Here is a 27,026-nt window from a genome sequence, read left to right as displayed (position 1 = left end):
ATTGACACTCCACGAGGTGAGATCTTGCATGGTGCACCAGACCTAGGGAGACTGACAGTTGTTTTGTGTTTCTTCCATTTGCGAATGATTGCACCAACTGTTGTCACCTTCTCACCAAGCTGCTTGGCAATAGTTTGGTAGCCCAGTCAAGCTTTGTGTAGGTCTACAATCTTGTCTCTGACATCCTTGGACATCTCTTTGGTCTTTGCCATGGTGGAGAGTTTGGAATCTGATTGTTTGATTGCTCCTGTGGACAGGTGTCTTTTATACAGGTAACAATGAGATTAGCAGCACTCCTTTTAAGAGACTGCTTCTAATCTTAGCTTGTTACCTGTATGAAAGAAACCTGGTAGCCATAAATCCTGCTGAATGATAGGGGATCAAATATTTATTTCCCTCATGAACATGCAAATCAGTACATCATTTGTTAGACATGCATCTCTTTTGAATTTTTTGTTGCTATTCTGTCTCTGTGTTACAATACACTTACCATTCGATTTCTAGACTGATCATTTCTTTGTGAGTGGGCAAACATTCAAAATCAGCAGGGGATCAAATATTTGCTTCCTTCACTGTATAATGTCATATGGAAATATGAGGTCCTAAAGAAGTGTTTTTTGACCGCGAAACACATTGACAGATTAACCTATGACATTACTTTTTTTTTATGAATAACAAAGTTTCTGCTGTGAATATGGTCATATGATTCTTACTGATTTGTAAACCCTTTTTGTATGGGTATATTTTTTATGAGAATTTCATATTTTACATATTTGCATTTTTGATTACTTACATGCCAGGAATCAGTAGTTATCAGTGGCATCCCTCCAACACTGTGTCACCAATAGTTTAAAGTGATTCTAAAGGCTTACATTAAAAAATAACAAACATGTCTATACTTACCTGCTGTGTGCAGTGGTTTTGCACTGAGTAGCCCGGATCCTCCTCTTCTCGCCCCTGCTCCTGGCCCCTCCTTCCCGTCAGGTGCCCCCACAGCAAGCAGCTTGCTATTGGGGCACCCAAACATGCACACTGCCCAGCCTCTGCTCCCTGTGTCCATTCACACAAGGAGCTGCATCCCACCCCTGCCCCTTTCTCTTCTCATTGGCTCACTGGCTGTGATTGACAGCAGAGGGAGCCAATGGCTCCCGCTGTTGTCTCAGCCAATGAGGATAGGTAGTCCCGGGATAGCCAAGACTCCAGTGCAAATCACTGGATTGAGGGGGGGCTTAGGTGACTATTAGGGGGGGCTGGGGATGGTGCACAGAGAGTTACACCTTGAGCCTTTACAACCACTACAACCAAGAAAAGGGGGAAAAAAATACAAATTATATATACTGTATGTACTGGCTTTTTTTTTTATTTATTTTTACAAATCGTTCTTTGTGGAGTTTTTAACTTGCATAATTCAAAACTGCAAAGAGATGTTCACCCCTATGCAGGTTGTAATTGATGCATTTTTTCTGGTGCATTTTGCGGGTTTTTTTTTCACAAATGTTTAGTGTGTTTTTTTTTTTCTTTTTGCATTTTTGAGAGGTGTCTGTTGTCTTGAAGTGCTGCATTTTAAAAAATTTTTTTGATGGTCTTTGTTTGCATTGTCATTGAAGTCTATGAACCCTTTCCAAAAAATGCACTGGTGGAAAACACACAGATATGAACTTGACCCACAGGCAACCATATTAAATGGACTGTAGTGCATTTCTGCAAAACTGAAAATGCACTAAAAAACGCATAGGTGTGAACCAGAACTTGGTATGACTGTACATGTCATTGTAACTACTTAATGTATCCAGGTAAAATATACCTTGCTTTTTTTCAGGACAAATTATGCTTTCTTTTGGTAAATCGTAATCCGTGTCTCCAGATTTTTTTTTTTTGCCAAAGAATAATTGGCTTAAAATCATGAAAAAAAAAAAAAGTTTTTTTTTTTTTTCTTTTAAGATTTCCAGTTACTATAACCTACCACCAAAAAAAAAATGAAAAATAAGTTCTGACAATTGCAGTGGTAACCACAAATGTGTATGTTTGTTGTTTGTAGGGCTCAAAAACATTGGTGCATATTTTTGCTTTTTGTATCCTACCTAAAACACACAGACACTAACTGATACAAATCTAAAAAAAAAATGTTTTTTTTTTCTTTTTAAACCTCCCCAAAATACACAATGAATTCTGTGACACAGCAGTACCTACTCACAGGACATAGTGAATGGGTATCACAGAATTCCAGGAAGTAAATGTGTGGGGATCTTCACAGAGTAAGTGTCAAAACTTCAAGATCATTCAGATTAATAGGAAAAGGCTAGAAATAATTGAAATAGAATATAGAAAAGAATATTTGATTTTATATTTTGACCATAGATGCACTTTAATACTGTAAATTGAACAGAAGTTGGATTGCAGCATATAGTTCTCAAAAATTGTCAGCTGGAAGATTCATTCAATTGGTAATTACCACTGTAAAGTCAACACAACAGTCTCTTTAAGTTATATTTAGTTGACAGGTGTTCTTTAGAACAGGTTGGGACAGGAATCCACCTCCTGCTTCTGCTTTCAGTAAGTGGAATCTGGAAGAAAAAGGAAGTTCCATGTGCTCCCACAATACATACTGTATGCAGCAGTAAGGGGAAAACACTAATGCAGGAAAAAAATCCCCAGACATTAACTTGTGATCTGAAGGAATGTGCAATTCGAAGTCAAAGGTTGTTTGTCACAGATCATTTGTGCTACGTCTTATATGACAGTCACTAGCAAAATCAGTTTCTAGAGGTGGAGTTAATTCAGCATTCTTTTATTTGCACAGGAGAGAGATCATTGTAATTTCCACTATTTGGTAATCGCTATAATACAATACTAGACTTGCATACACCTCAATCTTGAAGAGGAAGATTTATTGATACCAAATAGAGGACTTTCATTTATTTTTTATGCTGAACATTAGGGGATTTTTTGCCCCCCATTGATTATGACACCAAGGAGGAAATCCTTATATGATGGTCCTCCTCTCATCTTGGTGGCTGTTGCTTTTATTAAAGTGTTACTAAACCCAGGACCCTGTGTTTACTATATCTGGTCTCCCACAGTACAGAGAACATGGAAGTGCAATTATTTTAGTGAATAAAAACTGCTAAATACCTTTTCTCATCAGCAGTTAGAGCAGTCTTGTGACTTCTATCAGTGTTCAGCCGAGCACTGGTTAAAGCTTGTAGGAGGAGTTTTCATTTTGCTCTAGGAGAATGCAGAACCCCTGACCTCTGTCTGGACAGTGCTGGTTGGCCCTGTGCTGATCACATGCACTCTCCCAAGGAAAAAAAAAAATCTCTTTAGCAAAACACACCAAACTGAGCATGTGCAGAGTGTCTCCACACAATATGTCTTATCAGGAGATAAGAGGAGGACACAGGAAGAAGGGGAGGATCAGAGAAGTCAGGATCAAACCGCTTTTATACACAATGCAGAGGATTAACCCCTTAGGTTTCACAGTGAGTATAACGAGCATGCTTTACATACTGACTTTACTGTTGTGGGTTTAGTACACTTTGTTTGGCTTTCCTTTTGTTTTCCTAGGAGTAATGGTGTTGCTGTTTGTTCTCCATTCTTTTGTAATTAACACACACAATAATTCTACCAACTTATAAAAAATCCTAACTAAATTTAGGTAATGGGTTCTCCTATTGGTCTACGGTGTGTGGGCATGCGCACCCTTGTTTCCAGTATTTGCATAGAATAGACTGATTTGCTGATTATTGCTATAAAGGTGCTTTTTTTTAAAAAAAAATTTTATTTTGATGCTTTTTGCGTACCTCTATTTTTACATGAATATACTTTTCTGTGCTGGTGCCGTTAATATTTATGCTCATGATTGTTGTTGGTGTTTATTGATCAGAAGTATTAAATTATGAAATGCATATCTACATATTATTCTTTAGTCAAAGTATTTATTTACCAGTTCTTTTTTCATTTAGCATTAGTTTTATTTATTGGTTTTCTTTTATTGTGGATAAGTGTTTGCATTACATGGCATTAGTAGTTTTCTATTTTAGCCTGAGTGTAGTAGGATTCTGTGTGTTAATAAAACTCTTGCTCAAGTGGTGTAAAGTCTACAGCATATATCCAGATATGTTGGGTGCAACATAGTATTACAAACAAATAACAAATGCCCCACTAACCGCAAACCTCTGTCAAGAATTTTATTTGAAAGCTTTGTGAAGCTGGTTGCGGACAGTCTCAGATTTGTTTCTCATGAATGCATATAATCATAGCGTTGTTTGTGCAATGTATAGTCCCCCACCTGCTGATGCCTTCATTGCACTCCGCTGCTGCTCTGTCATAATGCTTTGAAAACTACTGGTCTGTATGGTTATGGAAGAGCATGTGACTTCCTCTCATGATGTAGGGCTTGGACCTGATAAGCCAATAGCTAGGCACGAAAACTGTCACATGAGGAGGAGGAAGTATGCATGGTTAGGAGTGGGCATAGCAACGAAACAATGGGTAAGGGCAGGAAAGGTATTGGTGAGTGGGGTTAGCCTTATAAGAGAATGTATTACTTTTCCCTGAATTGGCAAAGCAGCAAAGTCTGTTTTAAAATGAAATATCCAGGCAGAATTTTCCAAATATGTGTGCTGCATTTGTTCTCTAGGATTTGGTGTGTGTGTTGAATAAAACACAATCTTTCCTTAGAATGCTATCTTAACTTGCACTTGAACTTGTTAAGCCTTGATAAGATGAATAAATACGGAAAATGAAATGTAACATTCAAAAGAAGGCTCTCCATATCAAGTCTTGTCTTAAGCAGGGCTTTTTATCAGCTATAACACCCCTCTCTGGTATGCTCTAGGTGGAGGTGGGAGGAGAACTCTGTACTAGGAAGGGTGCGTTTGGGAGGGAGAGCTCTGTACTGGGGTGGGGAGAATTTAGGGGAAAGCCATTTTTGGTTGTAAACTGGCCTGAGACATATATGTACTCTTGTGCTCCTGAACTCTGTACGTAGCGTAGCACACTCCTGAACTCTGCCCTCTGTACCTAGCGCACTCCTGAACTCTGCCCTCTGTACCTAGCGCACTCCTGAACTCTGCCCTCTGTACCTAGCGCACTCCTGAACTCTGCCATCTGTACCTAGCGCACTCCTGAACTCTGCCCTCTGTACCTAGCGCACTCCTGAACACTGCCCTCTGTACCTAGCGCACTCCTGAACTCTACCCTCTGTACCTAGCGCACTCCTGTGCTCTGCCCTCTGTACCTAGTGCACTCCTGTACTCTGCCCTCTGTACCTAGCGAACACCTGAACGTTGCCCTCTGTACCTAGCGCACTCCTGAACTCTGCTCTCTGTACCTAGCGCACTCTTGAACGTTGCCCTCTGTACGTAGGGCACGCCTGAACTCTGCGCCTAGCGCACTCCTGAACTCTGTCCTCTGCGCCTAGCGCACTCCTGAACTCGTCCCTCTGTGCCTAGCGCACTCCTGAACTCGTCCCTCTGTGCCTAGCGCACTCCTGAACTCGTCCCTCTGTGCCTAGCGCACTCCTGAACTCGTCCCTCTGTGCCTAGCGCACTCCTGAACTCGTCCCTCTGTGCCTAGCGCACTCCTGAACTCGTCCCTCTGTGCCTAGCGCACTCCGGAACTCGTCCCTCTGTGCCTAGCGCACTCCGGAACTCGTCCCTCTGTGCCTAGCGCACTCCGGAACTCGTCCCTCTGTGCCTAGCGCACTCCGGAACTCGTCCCTCTGTGCCTAGCGCACTCCGGAACTCGTCCCTCTGTGCCTAGCGCACTCCGGAACTCGTCCCTCTGTGCCTAGCGCACTCCGGAACTCGTCCCTCTGTGCCTAGCGCACTCCGGAACTCGTCCCTCTGTGCCTAGCGCACTCCGGAACTCGTCCCTCTGTGCCTAGCGCACTCCGGAACTCGTCCCTCTGTGCCTAGCGCACTCCGGAACTCGTCCCTCTGTGCCTAGCGCACTCCGGAACTCGTCCCTCTGTGCCTAGCGCACTCCGGAACTCGTCCCTCTGTGCCTAGCGCACTCCGGAACTCGTCCCTCTGTGCCTAGCGCACTCCGGAACTCGTCCCTCTGTGCCTAGCGCACTCCGGAACTCGTCCCTCTGTGCCTAGCGCACTCCGGAACTCGTCCCTCTGTGCCTAGCGCACTCCGGAACTCGTCCCTCTGTGCCTAGCGCACTCCGGAACTCGTCCCTCTGTGCCTAGCGCACTCCGGAACTCGTCCCTCTGTGCCTAGCGCACTCCGGAACTCGTCCCTCTGTGCCTAGCGCACTCCGGAACTCGTCCCTCTGTGCCTAGCGCACTCCGGAACTCGTCCCTCTGTGCCTAGCGCACTCCGGAACTCGTCCCTCTGTGCCTAGCGCACTCCGGAACTCGTCCCTCTGTGCCTAGCGCACTCCGGAACTCGTCCCTCTGTGCCTAGCGCACTCCGGAACTCGTCCCTCTGCGCCTAGCGCACTCCGGAACTCGTCCCTCTGCGCCTAGCGCACTCCGGAACTCGTCCCTCTGCGCCTAGCGCACTCCCGAACCCTGCCCTCTGCGCCTAGCGCACTCCTGAACCCTGCCCTCTGCGCCTAGCGCACTCCTGAACCCTGTGCATATGATATTCCTGATATTTAAAGCCATTCTGTTTTTAGTGCAGTTGGCATTTTGCTTTGAGTTCCTGCACCTATTCCCTGGTTTTGGGTTACGAACCAAGCCAGTAGATCTAAAGTAATGCACTGGGTGCTTTCTTTTAGGGCCTTTTTACATCTTTTTTGGTGCGTTTAAAGAACCCCTTTGAAATGACTAGGCAGTCAATGAACCTTAACAAACGTGCCACCTTTTTATTAGTATTATTCTGTAAGCTGAATAAGGTTAGATATAAGCTGTATAACATGGGTATGTGTGTGAGTTTTAAGTATGATTCTCTTTTTGCCTTTTAGATGCTGGCTTTCTTTCAAGGGATTTTTACTTTCTATCACCAAGGATATGAACTTGCTAAAGATTTTAGCCACTACAAGCTCGAGTTACAGATCAATATTCAAAATGTAAGTGATAATACTGTAATATAATTGTTTAGTTGGTAGACTGATTGGTGCTTTTTGTTACTGTGGTATAAAATGATATGTCTTTACTTTCCTCAGATGAGCCAGAGACTACTGGCCTAGATATAGATAAAACATTTTCCCCAAAAAATTGTTGGCCTTTTTTTGTTTGGCAAAAATAAAAAAAAACCCAGTGGTGATTAAATGCCACCAAAAGGAAGCTCAATCTGTCTAAAAAAAAAAAAAAAAAAAAAAAAAAAAAGATAAATTTCATATGGGTACAGTGTTGCATGACCACGCAATTGTCATTGCCTGGGCAGGAAGGGGGTGAGAGTGTCCGATATTGAAGTGGTTTATGACCTGTGACAGCCAGGGATGTGTCCTGAGCCAGGCTGCATTAACTAACTATATTTTGCTCTGCAAATAGATCCAGGACCTGGGCTTTTAGTGTGGCAGAGATGACTAGATAACAAAAAGGGTTAAACAGAATTGGAAATACTCTAACCAGTAAGACAGTTCTCATGTATAGATTCCAGCTACATATTTAACTGTTTGCCTGGAGTTCATTCCTAATCTTAAAAATTGATAGTACCATTACATGAATTATAGATATTGCTGCAATTAGGAAAATTTGAAAATATACCAAAATAATGAATAAATTATATATTTTTTTTTCTTGTCGAACGCGCTGTCCACAATCATCATACTTTTCTTTTTCTATATTGTTTGTTTATACAGTAATGATAATCAGAACATTTCTTATTGAATAAACTGCAAGTGTGGCAGCCTAGTGCCATCTAGAGGACATTTTAATCTGGTACAGAACTGATCTGACTCATCTACTGTACATTAAGCGTGTTTCGCTACAAATCATCAATTGCCCTTTATCAGGTTAACTGGTATGTTATCATTTTTAAAAGTTGTTGGAACCATGCTAGGCTTGACAACCATCTTTCCTTGCTCTGTTTATCTATGGCACAGGGTCTTACTGGTGGTCCTTTGTTGTCTGAGGAACTGGTTTCTGAGTGGGTTCTGCCCTCTCACAACCTGCAGCTCCTTATATGTGCCCATACACTGGATTTAGACATTTTACACCTCTGTAAATCTCTATGTATACAAGTATTTAAAGGATCATTTAACATCCATGCGCATTGTAGAATTAGTTATTCCCATAACTAAGATCTAGTCTATGCCTTTGTTTTTGTTGCATAGACACGGAATCGCTTTGAAGGGACACGGTCAGAGGTTGAAGAACTAATGAAGAAAATTAGAAAAAGCCCTCTTGAGCATAAACGTGCAGGCCCATTTACTTTGGAAGGCTACCTGTATGTCCAGGAGAAACGTAAGTCTTTGATTGCAACACATTTAACATTACAATATATGACTTTACTAGTTATACTGGAAAGTGACATTTTTGTGTGATTTACCAAGATCTGCTTAAAGCTGGCCATAGATGATGTTTTTTTTTCTTTTTTTACATTTAGCCAGCGGGCTGAACGAAAAAAACAAAAAAAACTAGTTGATTTCTCCCACACAAGGAAGGTGAATAGAGGAATCCCCTTCTGGGACATTGTATTCTGGGACTCTTCTGGGACTCTCTGCTGTCAGAATACACTGATCAAAAGAGAAATGATGTACGCCACCACTGATATTGCCAATAGGTTCCAAAAATATAGCCGGCTGTACGATGTGAAAAACAGAGAAATATTTAAATGAAGTGGAGTTTCCAAGAATAGCAGAAGAAAAATTAGAGGCCCTAGAGAGACCTATTACCCCGGAGGAAATCACCATGGCCCTAAAAAATACAGCTATAGGAAAGTACCCTGGCCCGGACGGATATACTGTGGGTTGTTATAAAAAATGTGGAGATCTCCTAGTCCCTAAAATGTGTGGAAATATGAATGCAATAGGGTAGGGGCTGGAAATGAGGGAGGAGCCAGCAGGCACATATAACTATTATACTGAAAGAAGGGAAAGATAGCACACAGTGTGCCAGTTACAGGCCCATATCCTTGCTAAACATTGACACCAAATTGTATGCTAAGGTATTGGCAACCAGACTGAAGGAGTTGATGCCGGAGTGGATACACAGTGGATCAGGTAGGATTCATTCCTGGAAGAGAAGGCAGGGACAATAGCTTGAGATCATTGCTGCTCCTACAAAGGGTAAAAAGAGAGAAACTGCCAACATTATTCCTGTCAATTGACACCGAAAAGGCTTTTGACAGTGTTAACTGGGGTTTCATGGTCAATACGCTAGAGGTATTAGGACTAGGGCCTAAAATGCTAAGGTGGATAAAAGGGCTTTATAGCGCTCAGTCAGTGGCGTTCAAGGTCAATGGGTCCCTCTCTCAGTTCTTTAAAATGTTTAATGGAACCAGACAAGGATGTCCACTTTCTCCTTTATTATTTGTCTTGCCTTGGAACCTGTCCTGGTGAGGGTAAGAGTGTGTAGACATAGCAGGAATAAAGATAGGGGAAGTGGAGCATAAGGTGGCAGCATATGCAGACGACATGTTGTTCTATATTGTAAATCCTAGAATAACGTTGCCGAATTTAATGAGATTATTAAAACGGTACGGCGGGCTATCATATTTGAAGATAAACCCTGCAAAGTCAGAGATCTTAAACATCAATATACCAAAGGTTGAGAAGCGGAGTCTACAAAAAGACTTTCCATTTACGTGGAGGGAAAAGGAAATCTGCTATTTGGGAATAAAACTAATTCCGTCAATAAAAGCCCTGTACCAGGCAAAGTATATTCCATTATTAAACAAAATAAAAGAGGAGCTGGGGAGATTGTCAAAAGTGGAGCTTCCTGGATAGGTCGTATAAATCTAGTAAAGACTGTGATAGTACCAAAAATCCTGTATAAGTTTCACATGCTCCCAGTACACCTACCAGGATCTTTCTATGGGGTAATAAAGAAGATGATATTTAAGTGTATCTGGGCAAATAAAAAAAAAAAAAAACAAGAATTGGGTATGAGGTATTGTGTAGGGCAAAAGGGATTGGGGCTTGGGTATGCCTAATGTTAATAAATATTATCAAGCGGTGATATTATCACGAATAATAGATTGGATATTTAATTCACAACGGAAAGTTTGGGTGAATATGGAAGGGACTTTGAGTAAGGCACAGTTAGGGAAGATGGTTTGGGTACCACATAAATTTTGCACATGAGATGTGAATAGTAATCAACTGACAAAAAAAGTTTTAAGTGTTTGCGATAGAATGTATAAGCAAAAGGGATGGAAATATAATTCAGTTATGATTCCCTTGGCGGGAACGGAGTGTTTCCCCCCCCCGGGAAGGATAATATTTCTGGGAAATGGATTAAAGATAAGAACGCACATTTGAAGGATATACTGAATAAGGGGAATTTGCACTCGTTTTCAGACTTAAAAAAAAAAAAAAAGATTTATTTTTCACATTAGATGAGTGGCGGTATGGCCAATTAGGGCATTTTGTCTCAATGCTCCCACAACCACTGAGGACGTCGGAGGATCTGTACCCATTTGAAAAACTGCTGAATGGAACTATAGTTCCTAAACAGGGCACCTCCAGGATTTATAAGCTTCTTATGGATATGGAGGGTACCGATCCTCCCCAGTTCTTGGAAAAATGGGAATAGGAGCTTGGAACAAAATTGACGAGCAACAAAAGAATACAAATGTCAAATGAACACATGATGTGACGAATATGAGCACAGTTGAAATGAATTATAAATGTTTGATTAGATGGCATATTACACTGAGTAAGGCAAATAAACAAGTAGATGTTTCACCTTTTACTTTGGAGAGGATGTGGGGAAAAGGGAACAATGTTACACGTTTGGTGAGATTGTCCGAAAATACAGGATTACTGGAAGGGAATATTACCATATATTCTGTAAATATGTGGGAAAACTGTACAGAGAAAGCCCGAGGACATGTTTATTTTATAAATTTGAACCTTTAGTAAAACGACATAAGAACAGGGTACTATATCATCTAATCAGTGCAGCTAAGAGCTTGATTCCAAAATTCTAGCTAGCCCCAAATCCACCAAGAATAAATGACTGGGTTAAAAGAGTGGAAAATATCTACAAGATGGGGGGGAGTTGTGTCATACTGAGAAAGATAGAATAGAAAAATTTAGGAAAACATGGCGTAGCTGGTTAATTTTCAAACCATCTAAAAGATATCTGGAACTGGCTGGAATTTAGGTGAAAGAGTAATAGAGGGAGTTCTAATGGAGTACCTGACAGAGAGAAGGAGGTAGAAGGAAAGGGATACAGATATTGAAAGATAATCACAAGAAATGTTTGAAACCAGGAATTTGGCTATGGACTGGGGTAATTGGAGGGGGGGGGGGGTTGGAAAGGTGGGGCAGGGGATATGACGATGCAAATGGAATTTTATGTTTTGGTGAAGTTCCTTTTTGTTCTTGAGTGCATTAGATACTCTTTTTGTATTGAAAAACATTTACTAAAAGATATAATAAAAAAAAAAAAAAAATACACTGATCAGTGGCTGCAGCCAGCTAATCAAGAAAACTTCTGACAAACAGGCACAGCCACACATGGAACGAAATTTGGTGGATCGATGGCCAGCTTAAAGTGGTTGCAAATTTCACACATGAAAAATGAACAAAGCACATCTCACTATACTGTGTACTAGCCTGAATCCAAAGCACAAGCTCTGGTATCTTTTGGATGTCTACTCTCTCTGCTGTCTGTATCAGTCATTCAAAGAATTCTAGGCTGACACAACAGCCTGCAGGGAGAAGCGTGTCCCTTCTCTGTCACTCAACAGGCGACTCAACTCTGTATGCTTTTCTGTGTCAGTTTATAGAGGGGGGTGTGTTCCTCTCATCCACTCAGCTATCAGATTACACTACAGCTCTATGCTCTAGCTCTGCAGTGTGTGTGATGTCAGATCTTTGCCACCTGTTTTATACTACTGAGAAAAATCCTTTTATCTGTGTGTTTTTTAGAAGGTTCTACATAAAAAATGACTGCAGATAAACAGGTACTACTGATGTAGGAGGATTTGTTTCACCTCTGCGTATCATTTAAGGCCAGCCAATTCACTGGGTATATGTAAGGGTTTACAAACACTTTAATTGTTCGTTAGTTATGTACATCCTCATGTGAAGACTTTATAAAACAAAAAGTGAAAACACTGTTAAGCTGCATCATGTATGTATTAAATTGTACCTTGTTTTGTGGTGTTAAAGATAAAACTTTATATATATATTTTTTATTTTTTTTTTACAATATAGGGCCAGCTCCATTTGGTTCAAGCTGGGTAAAACACTACTGTATGTATAAAAAGGATTCCAACACATTCACAATGTTCCCGTATGAACATAGATCAGGAGGAAAAATAGTAAGTGCACCAAGCAAATTTCTTCTTTTTGGAAGCATGATTCATGTTCTTTTCTATAACTTGAAAAGCTGTAATTTATCTTACTGTGTATTATGCATACCATTTTTAATACAGTAAACATAATCTGCCAATTCTGTGATATTAAATCTGAACTCATGGCAGAGACACATATATAGACGAAGAACACATAAGGGAGCTGCTTTTTCACCAGCTGAAAAATACATTTCTGTACATTCAGTCCTCTTATTTACACAGCATTGCCACGCAGCACAGCCCTGTCTGGCAGTACAGAAAACCCTATTTTAATCTGCTGCAGTTAGATAACTATTTCAGGTCTAATCCCTCCCCCATCCTGTGACTGGGAAGTGAAAGGAGAAGCAGCACACTGATGAGCTCATCTCACTGGGACTTGTTACACTTCTTCTATTCGTGTGTTCTCTGTTTGCTGCAGCAGGACTGATTTAGCTCCTTGTGCTGCTCCTGTCTTCTCACTCTGAGCTCTGTTGCAAAGGAGATTACAAAGTCAAATTCAGTTACTTACACTGCTTGTGGTTAAAACAAATTGCATTTAAAGTGATTCTAAAGGCTTACATTTTTAAAAAAATAATAAACATGTCTAAACTTACATGTGCAGTGGTTTTGCACAGAGCAGCCCAGATCCTCCTCTTCTTGGGTTCCACTGCTGGCGTTCCTGGTCACTCCCTCCTGGCGGGTGTCCCCACAGCAAGCAGCTTACTATGGGGGCACCCTCTGCTCCGTGTGTCCATCCACACACTGTGCCGCTGCTTGGCTCTGCCCCCTCTCTCTTCTCATTGGCTCACTGGCTGGGATTGACAGCATGGAAGCCAGTGGCTCCCACTGCTGTCTCAGTCAATGGGCAGAGCGAGTTCCTGGATAACCGAGACTGCAGTGCACATTGCTGGATCAAGAGGGGGCTTAGGTCAGTATTAGGGGGGGCCGGGGTGGATGCTACACAGAGGTGGTTTTTTACCTTCGTGCATAGAATGCACGAAGGTAAAAAAAAGCTTGAGCATTTAGAACCACTGTAAAGTACTGTAGTATTAAACCCTTAGTGTTTTTTTTTGGCTTAACACATTGAACAGAATAAAATAAACATTTCCCAGTAAACTATTACAGGGCTGTGTGTTTCTGTTGATGTGTAGGGAGACACATCTCTAGTCTCTGCATGCAAAGGTGACTCCATAGGATGCTACAGGAGAAAGGAGCCACCCTGAAACAGGAAAACATTGGGCACTGATCATAACACCAGCTTAGCCACTTGCTGTCCTTAGGTCATATATATACAACTTCAGGAGCACCTGTAGCCATTACCCCCTGGTATTTTGTTTTTTAAAGCCAGCAGTTGGCTTTCATATGCCTCTTTGACAAATTAAGCTGGAAGCAATGAGGATTCGGTCACTCTCTGTTTGATTGGCTGCCTTACAGTACCCAAAGCATACAAGTAATTCAACAAAACAATGGCTGCAACAGCACAGAATACGCCTTCTGGAGTGGCCCAGTCAGAGTCCTGACCTCAACCCGATTGAAATGCTGTGGCATGACCTGAAGAGAGCGGTTCACACCAGACATCACAGTTTTGTGAAGAGGAGTGGTCCAAAATTACTCCAGATCGTTGTGCAGGTCTGATCTGCAACTACAGGAAACGTTGGGTTGAGGTTATTGCTGCCAAAGGAGGGTCAACCAGTTATTAAGTCCAAAGGTTCACATACTTTTTCCTCCCTGCACTGGAAATGTTTACATGTTATGTGCAATTAAACCATGGCAACATCTAATGTTTGTGTAGTATTATGTTCAGCAGACTGTGTTCTTCTATTGTTGTGACTTAGATGACGTTCAGAGCACATTTTATGCCCAATTCATGCAAAACTCCATGTAATCCCAAGGGGTCCACATACTTTTTCTTTCAACTGTATATTGTGTTTTTATGCTCTAAAATTGGCTTCCTGAAAAATTGCATTTGATAAACGGCTGCTCAAATATCATGTGATCTAACAAAATTTGCAACAGCCATCGTTTTATTCTCTGGGGATTTTGCTTTCAGAAAATATCTAATCTTTGGGTGTTCTAGGTAATTTTCTAGCGAACAAAATGCTGATTTTAACATGTATGTAGAAATGTTAAACAGCAAGTGGTTAAATTCGAACATAGCCAAATATTAAAAGATAAAGAAGCTGCAAACTCAGTAAGTGATTAAATCAGCTGCTGAAAGTGCTCAAAACTGAGGATTTAATATCACTTTAATGATGAATTAGTGTAAGTCCAGCCAAAACTTTTTTCTTAGTTTTGGATGGAGAGGGGAACCCGTGTAGTGTTTTTACTGCTATCTCTGAAGAGATTTCCCCCCACATTCTGTTTTGCTGACACTGCTTGAACATAAAGGAAGTAATGGGAGCTCTCCAACAGTAACACACACAGAAATAAACTGCCTTTGTTTAGTAGACTAGGGGAAAGCTAGAACCCCCAACTTTTAGGTCAGTCTGTGTACCTGTTGTTTGATCATGTCTCGTTAACCATCAAATCTGTAATGTGTGTGGCCATCTTTAAAGTGGTTCTAAAGGAAAAAAAAATGCATTAAGATAAAAAACCACTTCTGTATACGCTCCCCCACCTTTGCTCCCCCTCTTCTCTCTTATAACTACCTGAGCCTGATCTTGATCCAGCGATCTGCATGACAGTTTCTGGCTCTCTCCTCCTTAATTGGCTCAGGAGACCTCAGTGGGAGCAATTGGCTCCTGCTGCTTTTAATCAGTGAGGAGAAGGGGGGGGGGGCAAGCTGTGCTCTGTATCCATACACGTGCACAGAGCAGGGCTCAGGAGTGAATCTGCATGAGTGTCTCCATACCAACTGGCTTGCTATGGGGGACACTCAGCGGAGAGGGAAGAACCAGGAGCATTTGCAGGAGACCCAGGAACAAGAGGATTGGGGCTGCTTTGTGCAAAACCATTCCACAGAGCAGGTAAATTTAAAATGTTTGTTATTTTAATTTAAAAAATCAAGCATTTGCAATCACTTTACATTTCAAAATTTTGGGAAGATAGGAGATGCTACCAGATGTTATATTTGATGGTACCTTGTTATAAGCTAGAATGCAAATATTATATACATTGTTATAAAGATTTTGAAAAGTCATATCAATAGACCTGTAATATGTTTTTTATTGTCCTAGGGGGATGGAGAAAGTTTTTTACCAAAGTACTGTACAAAACGGCACACAGACACTATAGATAGGAGGTTCTGCTTTGATCTGGAAGCTACAGACAGGTAAGAGAAATCAATATTAAATTAAGAAACGGCATTTTATTTTAATGAAGCCATAAGCGTATATTTCATAATCCTAAGAACTGTAGGAAGCAAAAAAACGTACTGTGCTGTCAAAAGAGAGTAAAGTACAGTAGTCTACCTGTTAAAGCAGAACTCTGATATTTATTTCCCACCCACCGCTCCTCAATATATTAAAAAAAAAAAGAATAAAATTAAAAACAAAATATTGTGTGTGGGTGTGTATGTGTACACGCACGCACGCACACACACACACACACGCACACTTTCAGCTTTAATTCAAGGTCACATGGTACCGGCAACGGGGCCGGTACACAGATCTGTCATCGGCCATGTCCGAGGTACACGGCCGGTGTCAGATCACGCCGCTGCGCGGCTCTGCGGACAGGCAAACTGTGCATTCCTAAAAGGACGCCATATGGCGTCCACCCGGAGGGACGAGGTGTTTTGCCGGTCGCCATCTGGCTATAGGCTGGGCGGGAACCTGTTAAAACAAATAAATAAGCCAGTGGCATCACACAAGTCCTTATATAAAACAAAATAATGTCCATGCAATGATGAACAGTTAATATCCACCAAAATGAAACTAGTCTTTCCACTATAAATGTGCTTTTCAAACCCTGTCATATGTGAAACACCCAGTGCTCCTTTCACCAAAGCACATCTATGCACTTGCCAAAATGTTTGACTCTTGAGAAGTTAAGACGCTCTGTTTACACTGGTTGATCCAAAGCCCATATAACTGGATGCAGCACTCGTCAGGAAATCATATGATGACCAGTTGACAGAGAGAGAGAAGAAAGGAGCGACAAGCTCACATAGTATAAATCCTTACAGCAAAGTTTTTTTAAGCGATTAAAACACTTGCAGACTCCAAGGAGAAAAACGGCAGTACAAGACTAAAAATCCCCAAAATTCCAGTGACTGCCGTGCATGTGTGGTGACAGTGGGATTTTTCTGAATATTAAAATGTGCCCACACTATAATTAAATAACCATGCAATAAAAAGGTAGCTGCTGTCTTAAAGTGATCACCTCTGCTGAAAATTAATAAATCCCCTCAGTACCTATGGGTGACAGTGCTGCCTATACACTTATACTGTATATAAACTACATAAACCATATCAAATGGAAAAATTGCATCAATAAACAATAATCTATTAACTAATCTTTGAGTCCACATATATATCAGTGCCCAGTGTCAGCTTCAATCCACATTCAGTAAAAGTACTGGGGAAAAGTGCTTCAAATATAGTGCTCCAAGATGGGGTAGCTCCAGACAAGTAAAGACCATAAAGAATCATACTGCACTCACCAGATGGTATTGACCCCTTGTTTTGCCAATTGAGTCAACATAATGCTCCAAATTAAAGTCCTGGTTCTCTGCAGCTCTGTCCTTTTAAATAGTCTCCTTCCATCCTCCCAATGTTATAAGGTGCCCCCTTGTTAGGGCTAATAACCTAGAATTGTTGTCCACTCGCTACAGAAAGTACAAACCCACTAGATTTCTGCCAGGATTAGAGATGTAAAATTTCTGAAAATTTTGAAGCAATGGGGAAAAATATTGTTTCCCTGTTTTTTTCCTGGAAAAATTTTAAAAACCGTTTTACAAATTGAAAGTAATTTCAATTGAAAGAAACACTAGAAGCTATAAAAGTAATATGCTTGAAATAAAAGCACAGCCTATTCAGTAAAATAGCTAAACTTGCTTTTTAAAATCCTATTTTTTAAATTAAAAATGGAATAATAAGGACTGCATATGTTAAGAACGTTCCAATCATACATGAGAACAGGTAACCACTATTATTTCCCTCAAAAGCAACAAAACAAAAGCAAGAGACCATTTAGAAAAAAAAAATTGCCCCTTAGCATCACTACTCTGGAGGGTCCTCATCATTTAATTCTATAAAGTATTTTTAATGTCTTTAGGGCACAACTGGCATGCCAGGATGTATTTTGTCATCCTTGCAGCATTTGGAAAATATTATTTCTTCTCACATTATTTGCAAATTACAGCTTTGCTCTCAGCAGAAATTGCACTGTGGAAATGTTTCCAGTTTCTACATGCTTGGTCTCACCATTTTACTGAGAGGAGGAGAAGAAGAAACACTTTACTAAGCAGACTATGGGTAGACATTATGCTTTGATGGTAGAGAACATTAATAGGAATCCTTTAAAGGCTATAAAAATTAACTAATTTGTCACACAAATTTACCCTCTTACTTGTCAATTAGGCCTGAGGTGAGGACAGAAATTATCTACTGTATCATAACAATCACCCAACTGTAGAGGGTACAAGATGGAGCCCACAAGCAAACTAAACTGGAGCCTTTCCCCTGCAGTGGCCCTTATAGCAGATATGCATATTTCCCTTGTTTCAGAACTGCATTGAGCAGTACAGTGTTACTTGAATTGTATTCCAGGATTTGCTTGTCTTCAGCTGAGAGAACTAGCAATAATTTAAGACTTTGCATAAAGTCTCAGAAATATTTAATTAAGGTCCTTATGCTTTATAGTTTGAATACCATGTCATAGATATACTATATTACTTATCATTGTGTAAGAACATATTCCACACTTTTTTTTTTTTTATTAAAAAAAAAAAAAATAGCCAGGATCAATGTTTTTTTTGTGTTGAACTTCTCAAACAGATATACACTGCTCAAAAAAATTAAAGGAACACTTTGAAAACACATCAGATCTCAATGGGGAAAAATATAATACTGGATATCTATACTGATATGGATTGGGTAATGTGTTAGGAACATAAGGATGCCCTATCGTTTGATGGAAATTAAAATTATCAACCTACAGAGGACTGAATTTAAAGACACCCCGAAAATCAAAGTGAAAAAATTATTTAGCAGGCTAGTCCATTTTGCTGAAATTTCATTGCAGAAACACAAAATGGTACTTTAGTAGTTTGTATGCCCCCCTTTGTGATTGTATGCATACCTGACAATGTCGGGGTATGTTCCTAATGAGACGACAGATGGTGTCATGGGGTATTTCCTCCCAGATTTGGACCAGGGCATCACTGACCACCTGGACAGTCTTGAGTTGCAAGCTGGCGTCATCAAACGGACAGAAACATAATATCCCAGAGGTGTTCTATTAAATTTAGGTCAGGCAAGCGTGGGGCCATTCAATGGTATCAATTCCTTCATCCTCCTGGAACTGCCAGCATACTCTCACCATATGAGGCCGGGCATTGTCATGCACCAGGAGGACCCAGGACCCACTGCACCAGTGTAGGGTCTGGCAGTGGGTCCAAGGATTTCATCCCTGTGATGGAGAGAGAACTCACAAGGCAGACGGGAAACACTTAAAGCTTTATTAAAACAGACAACAGTCACTCAATGGGGAGTAGTGCAGGGAGAGAGAGTCCAAAATACTTGTAATCCAGCACTGGTGGGCAAAGTTAAAGTCTCTACAGCAATTTGTAATCCAAGAGGCAGTTCATAAGCAGTCAGATAGCACAAGGAAAGCATACACTCACGCAAAGCCGATGCGGTGGTCTCAGGCAGAGCTGATGTGGTAGTCTCTGGCAAAGCTGATAGCGTTTCAGGCAGGGCTGATGTAGCTTCTGGGGTCCCCCTTCCTCCAATGGGGCTCAGGGGGCCACTAGAGTCCAGCTAAACCCCTCAGTGGTTGCCCAGCAGACTGGCACAACGAGAGACCAGCACTGGCCTCTCAAACCATTAGCAGGTTTGACAATGGTTAGCAGGTTAGCAGGTGACAATGAAGAGAATGGACAGAAATGGAACTACAGTAATTTATTTGTAGCTGTAAACAGAAAAGACTGGTTGGACAGGCTGGACACTGAAACAGGATAATTGGATTTGCAGCTGTAAACAGTGTAACAGTGGGGGAAATACATTAATACAAAAGTAAGGCACTAATTAGTGGGGAGGATATTATTAGGCAAACGACTGGTTGAACAGGATGGACACAATATTTTAATCTGCAGCTGTAAACAATGTAACAGTGGGGAAAATACATTGATACAAAAGTAAGGCACTAATTAGTGGTGTATATACTAATTGAATTTGGGACCTTTTGTTGAGGGGCGAGTTAATTACAGCTAGGGGCCTTTGGCACACAGGAGTGAATACTAATTGGAGGATGCTCTTCCTATGGCCAGGAGGGATTAGGAACAAGGAATTAATACCTGGGGATTAATAACTGCTCCCTCTTACATTTTACAAGTCCCGATAAGGGGGCCTCAGCAGGTCTCCTTGGAGGCACTTGTGGGGTGTTATTGCTTCTCCATAGTCTTCTTCCGCGTTCTGGTCCTCCATTGCTGCTGCTGCCACCAGTCAGTGTAACGGAAGCGTAGGCAGGACAGAACGCACAAAGATGGAGAACACACAAAGCTTCACTGAACCATGAAAGACACTCAACCAGGACAATCCATGGCACTCCATGACATGCGGCCCGTAGGGACACCCATGGTGAGCAGGCTCACGGGAACTCAACGGGACTCTGGCTGTGGAGTCTAACCTCAACACAGTTCCCACGCAGCATACTAGGGGCAACATCAGGCTCACGGGGATTCAACGGGACTCTGGCTGTGAAGGCTACCCTCAACACAGCCCCCACACAGCATACTAGGGGCAACATCAGGCTCACGGGGATTCAACGGGACTCTGGCTGTGGAGGCTGCCCTCAACACAGCTCCCACACAGCATACTAGGGGCAACATCAGGCTCACAGGGTTTCAACAGGACTCTGGCTGTGGAGGCTGCCCTCAACACAGCTCCCACACAGCATACTAGGGGCAACATCAGGCTCACAGGGTTTCAACAGGACTCTGGATGTGGAGGCTGCCCTCAACACGGCTCCCACACAGCATACTAAGGACAGTAGGCTCACAGGGACTCAACGGGACTCTAGCTGTGGAGTCTGGCCTAGCACAGCTTCCCACCCAGCTTCCTAGGGACATCAGGCTCGCGGGAACTCAACGGGACTCCAACTGTGGAGTCCGGCCTAGCACAGCTCAGTTCACGGGTAGTCCGAGTGCACCATAGGGGCAGTTCATGACACGGGTAGTTTGTGCGTACACCAGGGACAGTTCATGACACGGGTGGTCTATGCGCACAACAGGGACAGTTCAGGACACGGGGGGTATGTGCGCACAACAGGGACAGTTCATGGCATGAGTAGTCCGTGCGCACAATAGGGACAGTTCAGGACAAGGGTGGTCTGTGCGCACAATGGGGACAGTTTAGGGCATGGGTGGTCTGTGCGCACAGTAGGGACAGTTCACGACTTCTAGGGACACATACGATGGGCGTCTTGCAGGTGCTCAGCAGCAGGCGACTTCCAGGGACACTCCCAGTGGTCAGCTTCCAGGGACACCCAGCAATGGACAGGTTCCAGGGACACTCAGCAACAGACAGCTTCCAGGGACACTCCCAGTGGTCAGCTTCCAGGGACACTCCCAGTGGTCAGCTTCCAGGGACACTCCCAGTGGTCAGCTTCCAGGGACACTCCCAGTGGTCAGCTTCTAGGGACACTCAGCAACGTGCAGCTTCCAGGGACACTCATCAACTGACAGCTCTCAGGGACACTCATCAACGGACAGCATCCAAGGACACTCAGCAACGGTCATCTTCCAGGTACACTCAGCAACGGACAGCTCCCAGGGACACTCCCAGCGGCCATCTTCCAGGGACACGCAGCAACGGACGGCTTCCAGGGACACTCCCAGCGGTCCACTTCCAGGGACACTCCGCAACGGACAGCTTCCAGGGACACTCAGCAACGGACAGCTTCCAGGGACACTCAGCAACTGACAGCTTCCAGAGACACTCGGCAACGGACAGCTTCCAGAGGCACTTGGCAACGGACAACTTCCAGGGACACTCAGCAATGGACAGCATCCAAGGACACTCAGCAACGGTCAGCTTCCAGGTACACTCAGCAACGGACAGCTCCCAGGGACACTCCCAGCGGCCATCTTCCAGGGACACTCAGCAACGGACAGCTTCCAGGGACACTCCCAGCGGTCCGCTTCCAGGGACACTCCGCAACGGACAGCTTCCAGGGACACTCAGCAACGGACAGCTTCCAGAGACACTCAGCAACGGACAGCTTCCAAAGACACTCGGCAACGGACAGCTTCCAGGGACACTCGGCAACGGACAGCTTCCAGGGACACTCGGCAACGGACAGCATCCAAGGACACTCAGCAACGGTCAGCTTCCAGGTACACTCAGCAACGGACAGCTCCCAGGGACACTCCCAGCGGCCATCTTCCAGGGACACTCAGCAACGGACAGCTTCCAGGGACACTCCCAGCAGTCCGCTTCCAGGGACACTCAGCAACGGACAGCTTCCAGGGACACTCAGCAACGGACAGCTTCCAGGGACATTCAGCAACGGACAGCTTCCAGGGACATTCAGCAACGGACAGCTTCCAGGGACATTCAGCAACGGACAGCTTCCAGGGACACTCAGCAACGGACAGCTTCCAGGGACACTCGGCAACGGACAGCATCCAAGGACACTCAGCAACGGTCAGCTTCCAGGTACACTCAGCAACGGACAGCTCCCAGGGACACTCCCAGCGGCCATCTTCCAGGGACACTCAGCAACGGACAGCTTCCAGGGACACTCCCAGCAGTCCGCTTCCAGGGACACTCAGCAACGGACAGCTTCCAGGGACACTCAGCAACGGACAGCTTCCAGGGACACTCAGCAACGGACAGCTTCCAGGGACACTCGGCAACGGACAGCTTCCAGGGACACTCGGCAACGGACAGCTTCCAGGGACACTCGGCAACGGACAGCTTCCAGGGACACTCGGCAACGGACAGCTTCCAGGGACACTCGGCAACGGACAGCTTCCAGGGACACTCGGCAACGGACAGCTTCCGGCGACACTCGGCAACGGACAGCTTCCGGCGACACTCGGCAACGGACAGCTTCCAGGGACACTCGGCAACGGACAGCTTCCAGGGACACTCGGCAACGGACAGCTTCCAGGGACACTCGGCAACGGACAGCTTCCAGGGACACTCGGCAACGGACAGCTTCCAGGGACACTCGGCAACGGACAACGTGCGGGGTGGCTTTCCAGGGCCCAGCAATCAGCAGACAGGGCGGCTTCCCAGAGGCCCTCAGCAATGGATGGCAGCCCTCACAGCGGTCAGCTTCTCCAGGGGCCCAGTGATCAGCAGGCAGGGGCCCTTGCAGCGGCCAAGAACAGCAGCGGAAGTCATGGCTGTGGGGTCTGATCTTTGAGGAGGGGGGCTCATGCAGAGCGCCCAGCGGGGATGGCTGCGGAGGCCTGGTCCAGTATCAGCTGGCTTTCGCTGTCTGCCATCTCCTTAGTGTTCTGATCCCACTGCTGCCACCAGTATGTGACGGAGGGTAAGCGGGACAGAACACACAAGGCAGACGGCAAACACTTAAAGCTTTATTAAAACAGACAACAGTCACTCAATGGGGAGTAGTGTAGGGAGAGAGAGTCCAAAATACTTGTAATCCAGCCCCGGAGGGCAAAGTTAAAGTCTCTACAGCAATTTGTAATCCAAGAGGCAGTTTATAAGCAGTCAGATAGCACAAGGAAAGCATACGCTCATGCAAAGCCGATGCGGTGGTCTCAGGCAGAGCTGATGTGGTAGTCTCCGACAAAGCTGATAGCATTTCAGGCAGAGCTTCTGGGGTCCTCCTTCCTCCAATGGGGATCAGGCAGAGCCGGGGGGCCACTAGAGTCCAGCTGGACACCTCAGTGGTTGCCCAGCAGAATGGCACAACGAGAGACCAGCACTGGCCTCTGAAACCCCCTGAGCAGGACGAGAGGCGGAAGGGGGTCATTAGCAGGTGACAATGAAGAGAATGGACAGGAATGGAACTACAGTAATTTAATTTGTAGCTGTAAACAGAAAAGACTAGTTGGACAGGCTGGACACTGAAACAGGATAATTGGATTTGCAGCTGTAAACAGTGTAACAGTGGGGGAAATACATTTAATACAAAAGTAAGGCACTAATTATTGGGGAGGATATTATAATTAGGCAAACGACTGGTTGAACAGGATGAACACAATAATTTATTCTGCAGCTGTAAACAGTGTAACAGTGGGGGAAATACATTAATACAAAAGTAAGGCACTAATTAGTGATGTATACACTAATTGAATTTGGGACCTTTTGTGGAGGGGCGAGTTAATTACAGCTAGGGGCCTTTGGCACACAGGAGTGAATACTAATTGGAGGATGCTCTTCCTATGGCCAGGAGGGATTAGGAACAAGGAATTAATACCTGGGGATTAATAACTGGGCTGGCAGAGAACTCATATCGTGACACTCCGGATCAGTAAGCAGGAATTGATAATTGGCCAGGCCTCTATACCGTGACAATCCCAATACCTAATGGCAGTCAGGGTGCCATTGTCTAGCCTGGAGAGGTCTGTGCGTCCCTCCATGGATATGCCTCCCCAGACCATCACTGACCCACCACCAAAACGGTCATGCTGAATGATTTTACAAGCAGCATAACGTTCTCCACGTTTTCTCCAGACCCTTTCACGTCTGTCACATGTGCTCAGGGTGAACCTGCTCTCATTTGTGAAAAGTATAGGGCGCCAGTGGTGGACCTGCTAATTCTGGTGTTCAATGGCAAATGCAGATCGAGCTCTATGGTGCCAGGCAGCGAGCACAGGCCCCACTAGAGGATATCGGGCCCTCGGGCCACCCTCATGAAGTCTTTTTGTGATTGTTTGGTCAGAGACATTCACACCAGTGCCTGCTGGAGGTCAATGTGTAGGGCTCTGGCAGTACTCATCCTGTTCCTCCTTGCACAAAGGAGCAGATACCAGTCCTGCTGATGGGTTAAGGACCTTCTACAGCCCTGTCCAGCTTTTCTAGAGTAACTGCTTGTCTCCTGGAATCTCCTCCATGCTCTCAAGACTGTGCTGGGAGATACAGCAAACCTTTTGGCAATGGCACGTATTGATGTGCCATCCTGGAGGAGTTGGACTGCCTGTGCAACCTCTGTATGGTCCAAGTATCGCCTCATGCTACCAATAGTGACACTGACCCTAGCCAAATGCAAAACTAGTGAAAAACAGTCAAAAAAGATGAGTAGGGAAAAAAATATCAGTGGCCTCCACCTGTAAAACCATTCCTGTTTTGGGGGTCATCTCATTGTTGCCCATCTAGTGCACCTGTTGTAAAATTCATTAACACCAAAGCAGCTGAAACTGATTAACAACCCCCTCTGCTACTTAACTGACCAAATCAATATCCCAGGAGTTTTTGACTTGATGCTACACTCTTATTTAAAAAGTGTTCCTTTAATTTTTCTGAACAGTATCTCAATGGTATATTCAACATTGTTAGGGTTTACATACATTTTAACTTGACTTTACTTCTGTTATTAGGCCGGGACTTCTCACAACTATGCAGGCTTTTTCTGAAGATGACCGACTGAACTGGATTGAAATATTGGGGGGAAAAGAGTCTGTGAGTAGCCATAAGCATTTATTCATTTTAAGAATATGAAGTGTTTCATATTTCTTTACCCTCCATGCACACAAGTGTTTTTTTAAGCTCCTAGAAGCTGTCATCAGAAATTTTCTTCTGCTCCTAGAAGCTAAATAATGTTATCCTGTGTGTCCATGCACACTATTTTAGACTAGTAGCATTTTTCAAGATTCAGCATTCAGGAGCAGAAAATAAATTGTTTTTGTAGGATTTGTGAGAGCATTTTTACAGCATCCAGCTTTTTTTTGAACTTATAAAAAAAATTAACAGAGGTGCGTTGTTGTCTATGGAACAATGCAAACAGCTGCGTAAAGATCAGTACTACAGCGATATGTATAGAGCCATAACATAAAAATATAAAATTTTACGTTTGAGCGCAGTAATTTATTTACATACACACTTATACACTCACCGGCCACTTTATTAGGTACACCTTGCTAGTGCTGAGAAAATATCCCTTATACCATTACACCACCAGCCTTAACTTTTGATATAAGGCAGGATTGATCTTTGCTTTCATGTTGTTTATGCCAAATTCTGACCCTACCATCTGAATGTCGCAGCAACCAGTCTGCCCATTCTCTTCTGACCTCTGACATCCACAAAGTATTTTCGTCCACACAACTGCCGCTCACTGGATATTTTCTCTTTTTCGGACCATTCTCTGTAAACCCTAGAGATGGTCGTGCATGAAAATCCCAGATCAGCAGTTTTTTAAATACTAAGACCTGTCTGGCACCAACAACCATGCCACGTTCAAAGACACTTAAATCCCCTTTTGTCCCCATTCTGATTCTTGGTTTGAACATAAGCAAGTCGTCTTCACCACGTCTAGATGCCTAAAGGCATTGAGTTTCTGCCATGTGATTGGCTGATTAGCAGTTTGTGTTACCAAGCAGTTGAACCGCCGGTGTACCTAATAAAGTGGCCGGTGAGTGTATATGCGCCAATACAAATGTATACAAGCGTATATTGCAACCCTGGCAATTAGGGGATGATGAAGATTTCTATGCATATATATGCATGCGCATGTTTACGCAAGGTCTTTCTTTACATTTTACTCAGGATCTTTCTGTCAGCAAGATCCTAAGTACAAACATCAGTAAAATATTACGTCTGTGTGCAACTTGCCTAAAACTTAATAGTAGGATGTCCAGTTTACACGTTTGATCAACTTGCATTGCATGTCAGGTCATTTGTGTTTTTGCACCCACCTCTCACTGGCTACCTCCATACCTTTCCAGTTTCCTGTCAAGAGGTATGGCATAACACTGAAACACACATGCAGACACATTTCTAAGCTAACCCCTTTTGGTTGCTTGTACATAACATAGATACTTGTCAGGCAATCATAAATAATAATTGCCAGCCCATCTCGTCGTTAATGTAGCTCCAAGTATAGGTTAAATAATGGTAGAATTTGTATAAAAATAATATCCATGTTACTGATTTGCCAAAAAATGTGTAAAAGCAAAGGGAATGCAGCTTGTAGTCTACTAGCAATCAGTTGTGGTATGATACATTGAAACCATTAGCTTTAGAAGGTCAAGCCTATCCAGACAAGCCTGCCAGCGGTGCCTGTGATGAGTGTTAGCACTGTATAGCGGAGAATGACTCATGCAGCAGGGACTGCTGTTCCTTCCCTTTGCCACATGTACTGTCAAGTTCCTAAGTGGATATTGCAAGTTTGTATAATCTTTACTTATAAAGGAAAGCATTTCACTTTATTTTATTATATTGCTATAAAGCATTATTGCTTTACATTGGTAAAAAAAAAATGAAAATTTCTGGAATTCTGCATGAAGGATTATACGTTTCTTAGAGGTGTTTTACACAACACAA

General features: G+C 43.4%; 1 protein-coding gene across 2 annotated transcripts in view; it reads left to right on the top strand.

Annotated features, from left to right (window-relative positions):
* The window catches only part of ARHGAP10 (Rho GTPase activating protein 10), a 374,825-nt gene that overhangs the window by 157,854 nt on the left and 189,945 nt on the right, over positions 1 to 27,026 (top strand). For both annotated transcript variants that reach the window (XM_089670475.1, XM_089670474.1), the window contains exons 7-11: positions 6,917 to 7,021; positions 8,231 to 8,360; positions 12,284 to 12,390; positions 15,579 to 15,673; positions 25,082 to 25,163. In XM_089670475.1, the coding sequence (XP_089526601.1) occupies positions 6,917 to 7,021; positions 8,231 to 8,360; positions 12,284 to 12,390; positions 15,579 to 15,673; positions 25,082 to 25,163 (519 nt within the window). The remainder of the gene's footprint in view (positions 1 to 6,916; positions 7,022 to 8,230; positions 8,361 to 12,283; positions 12,391 to 15,578; positions 15,674 to 25,081; positions 25,164 to 27,026) is intronic.

Source organism: Staurois parvus, unplaced genomic scaffold, assembly GCF_062004578.1.
Source record: "Staurois parvus isolate SC_StPar_1 unplaced genomic scaffold, SC_StPar_1.0 ptg000090l, whole genome shotgun sequence".
NCBI classification, from domain to species: domain Eukaryota; kingdom Metazoa; phylum Chordata; class Amphibia; order Anura; family Ranidae; genus Staurois; species Staurois parvus.
The sequence above is the reverse complement of the archived record's forward strand: the minus strand, read 5'-3'. Positions and strand labels throughout refer to the sequence as shown.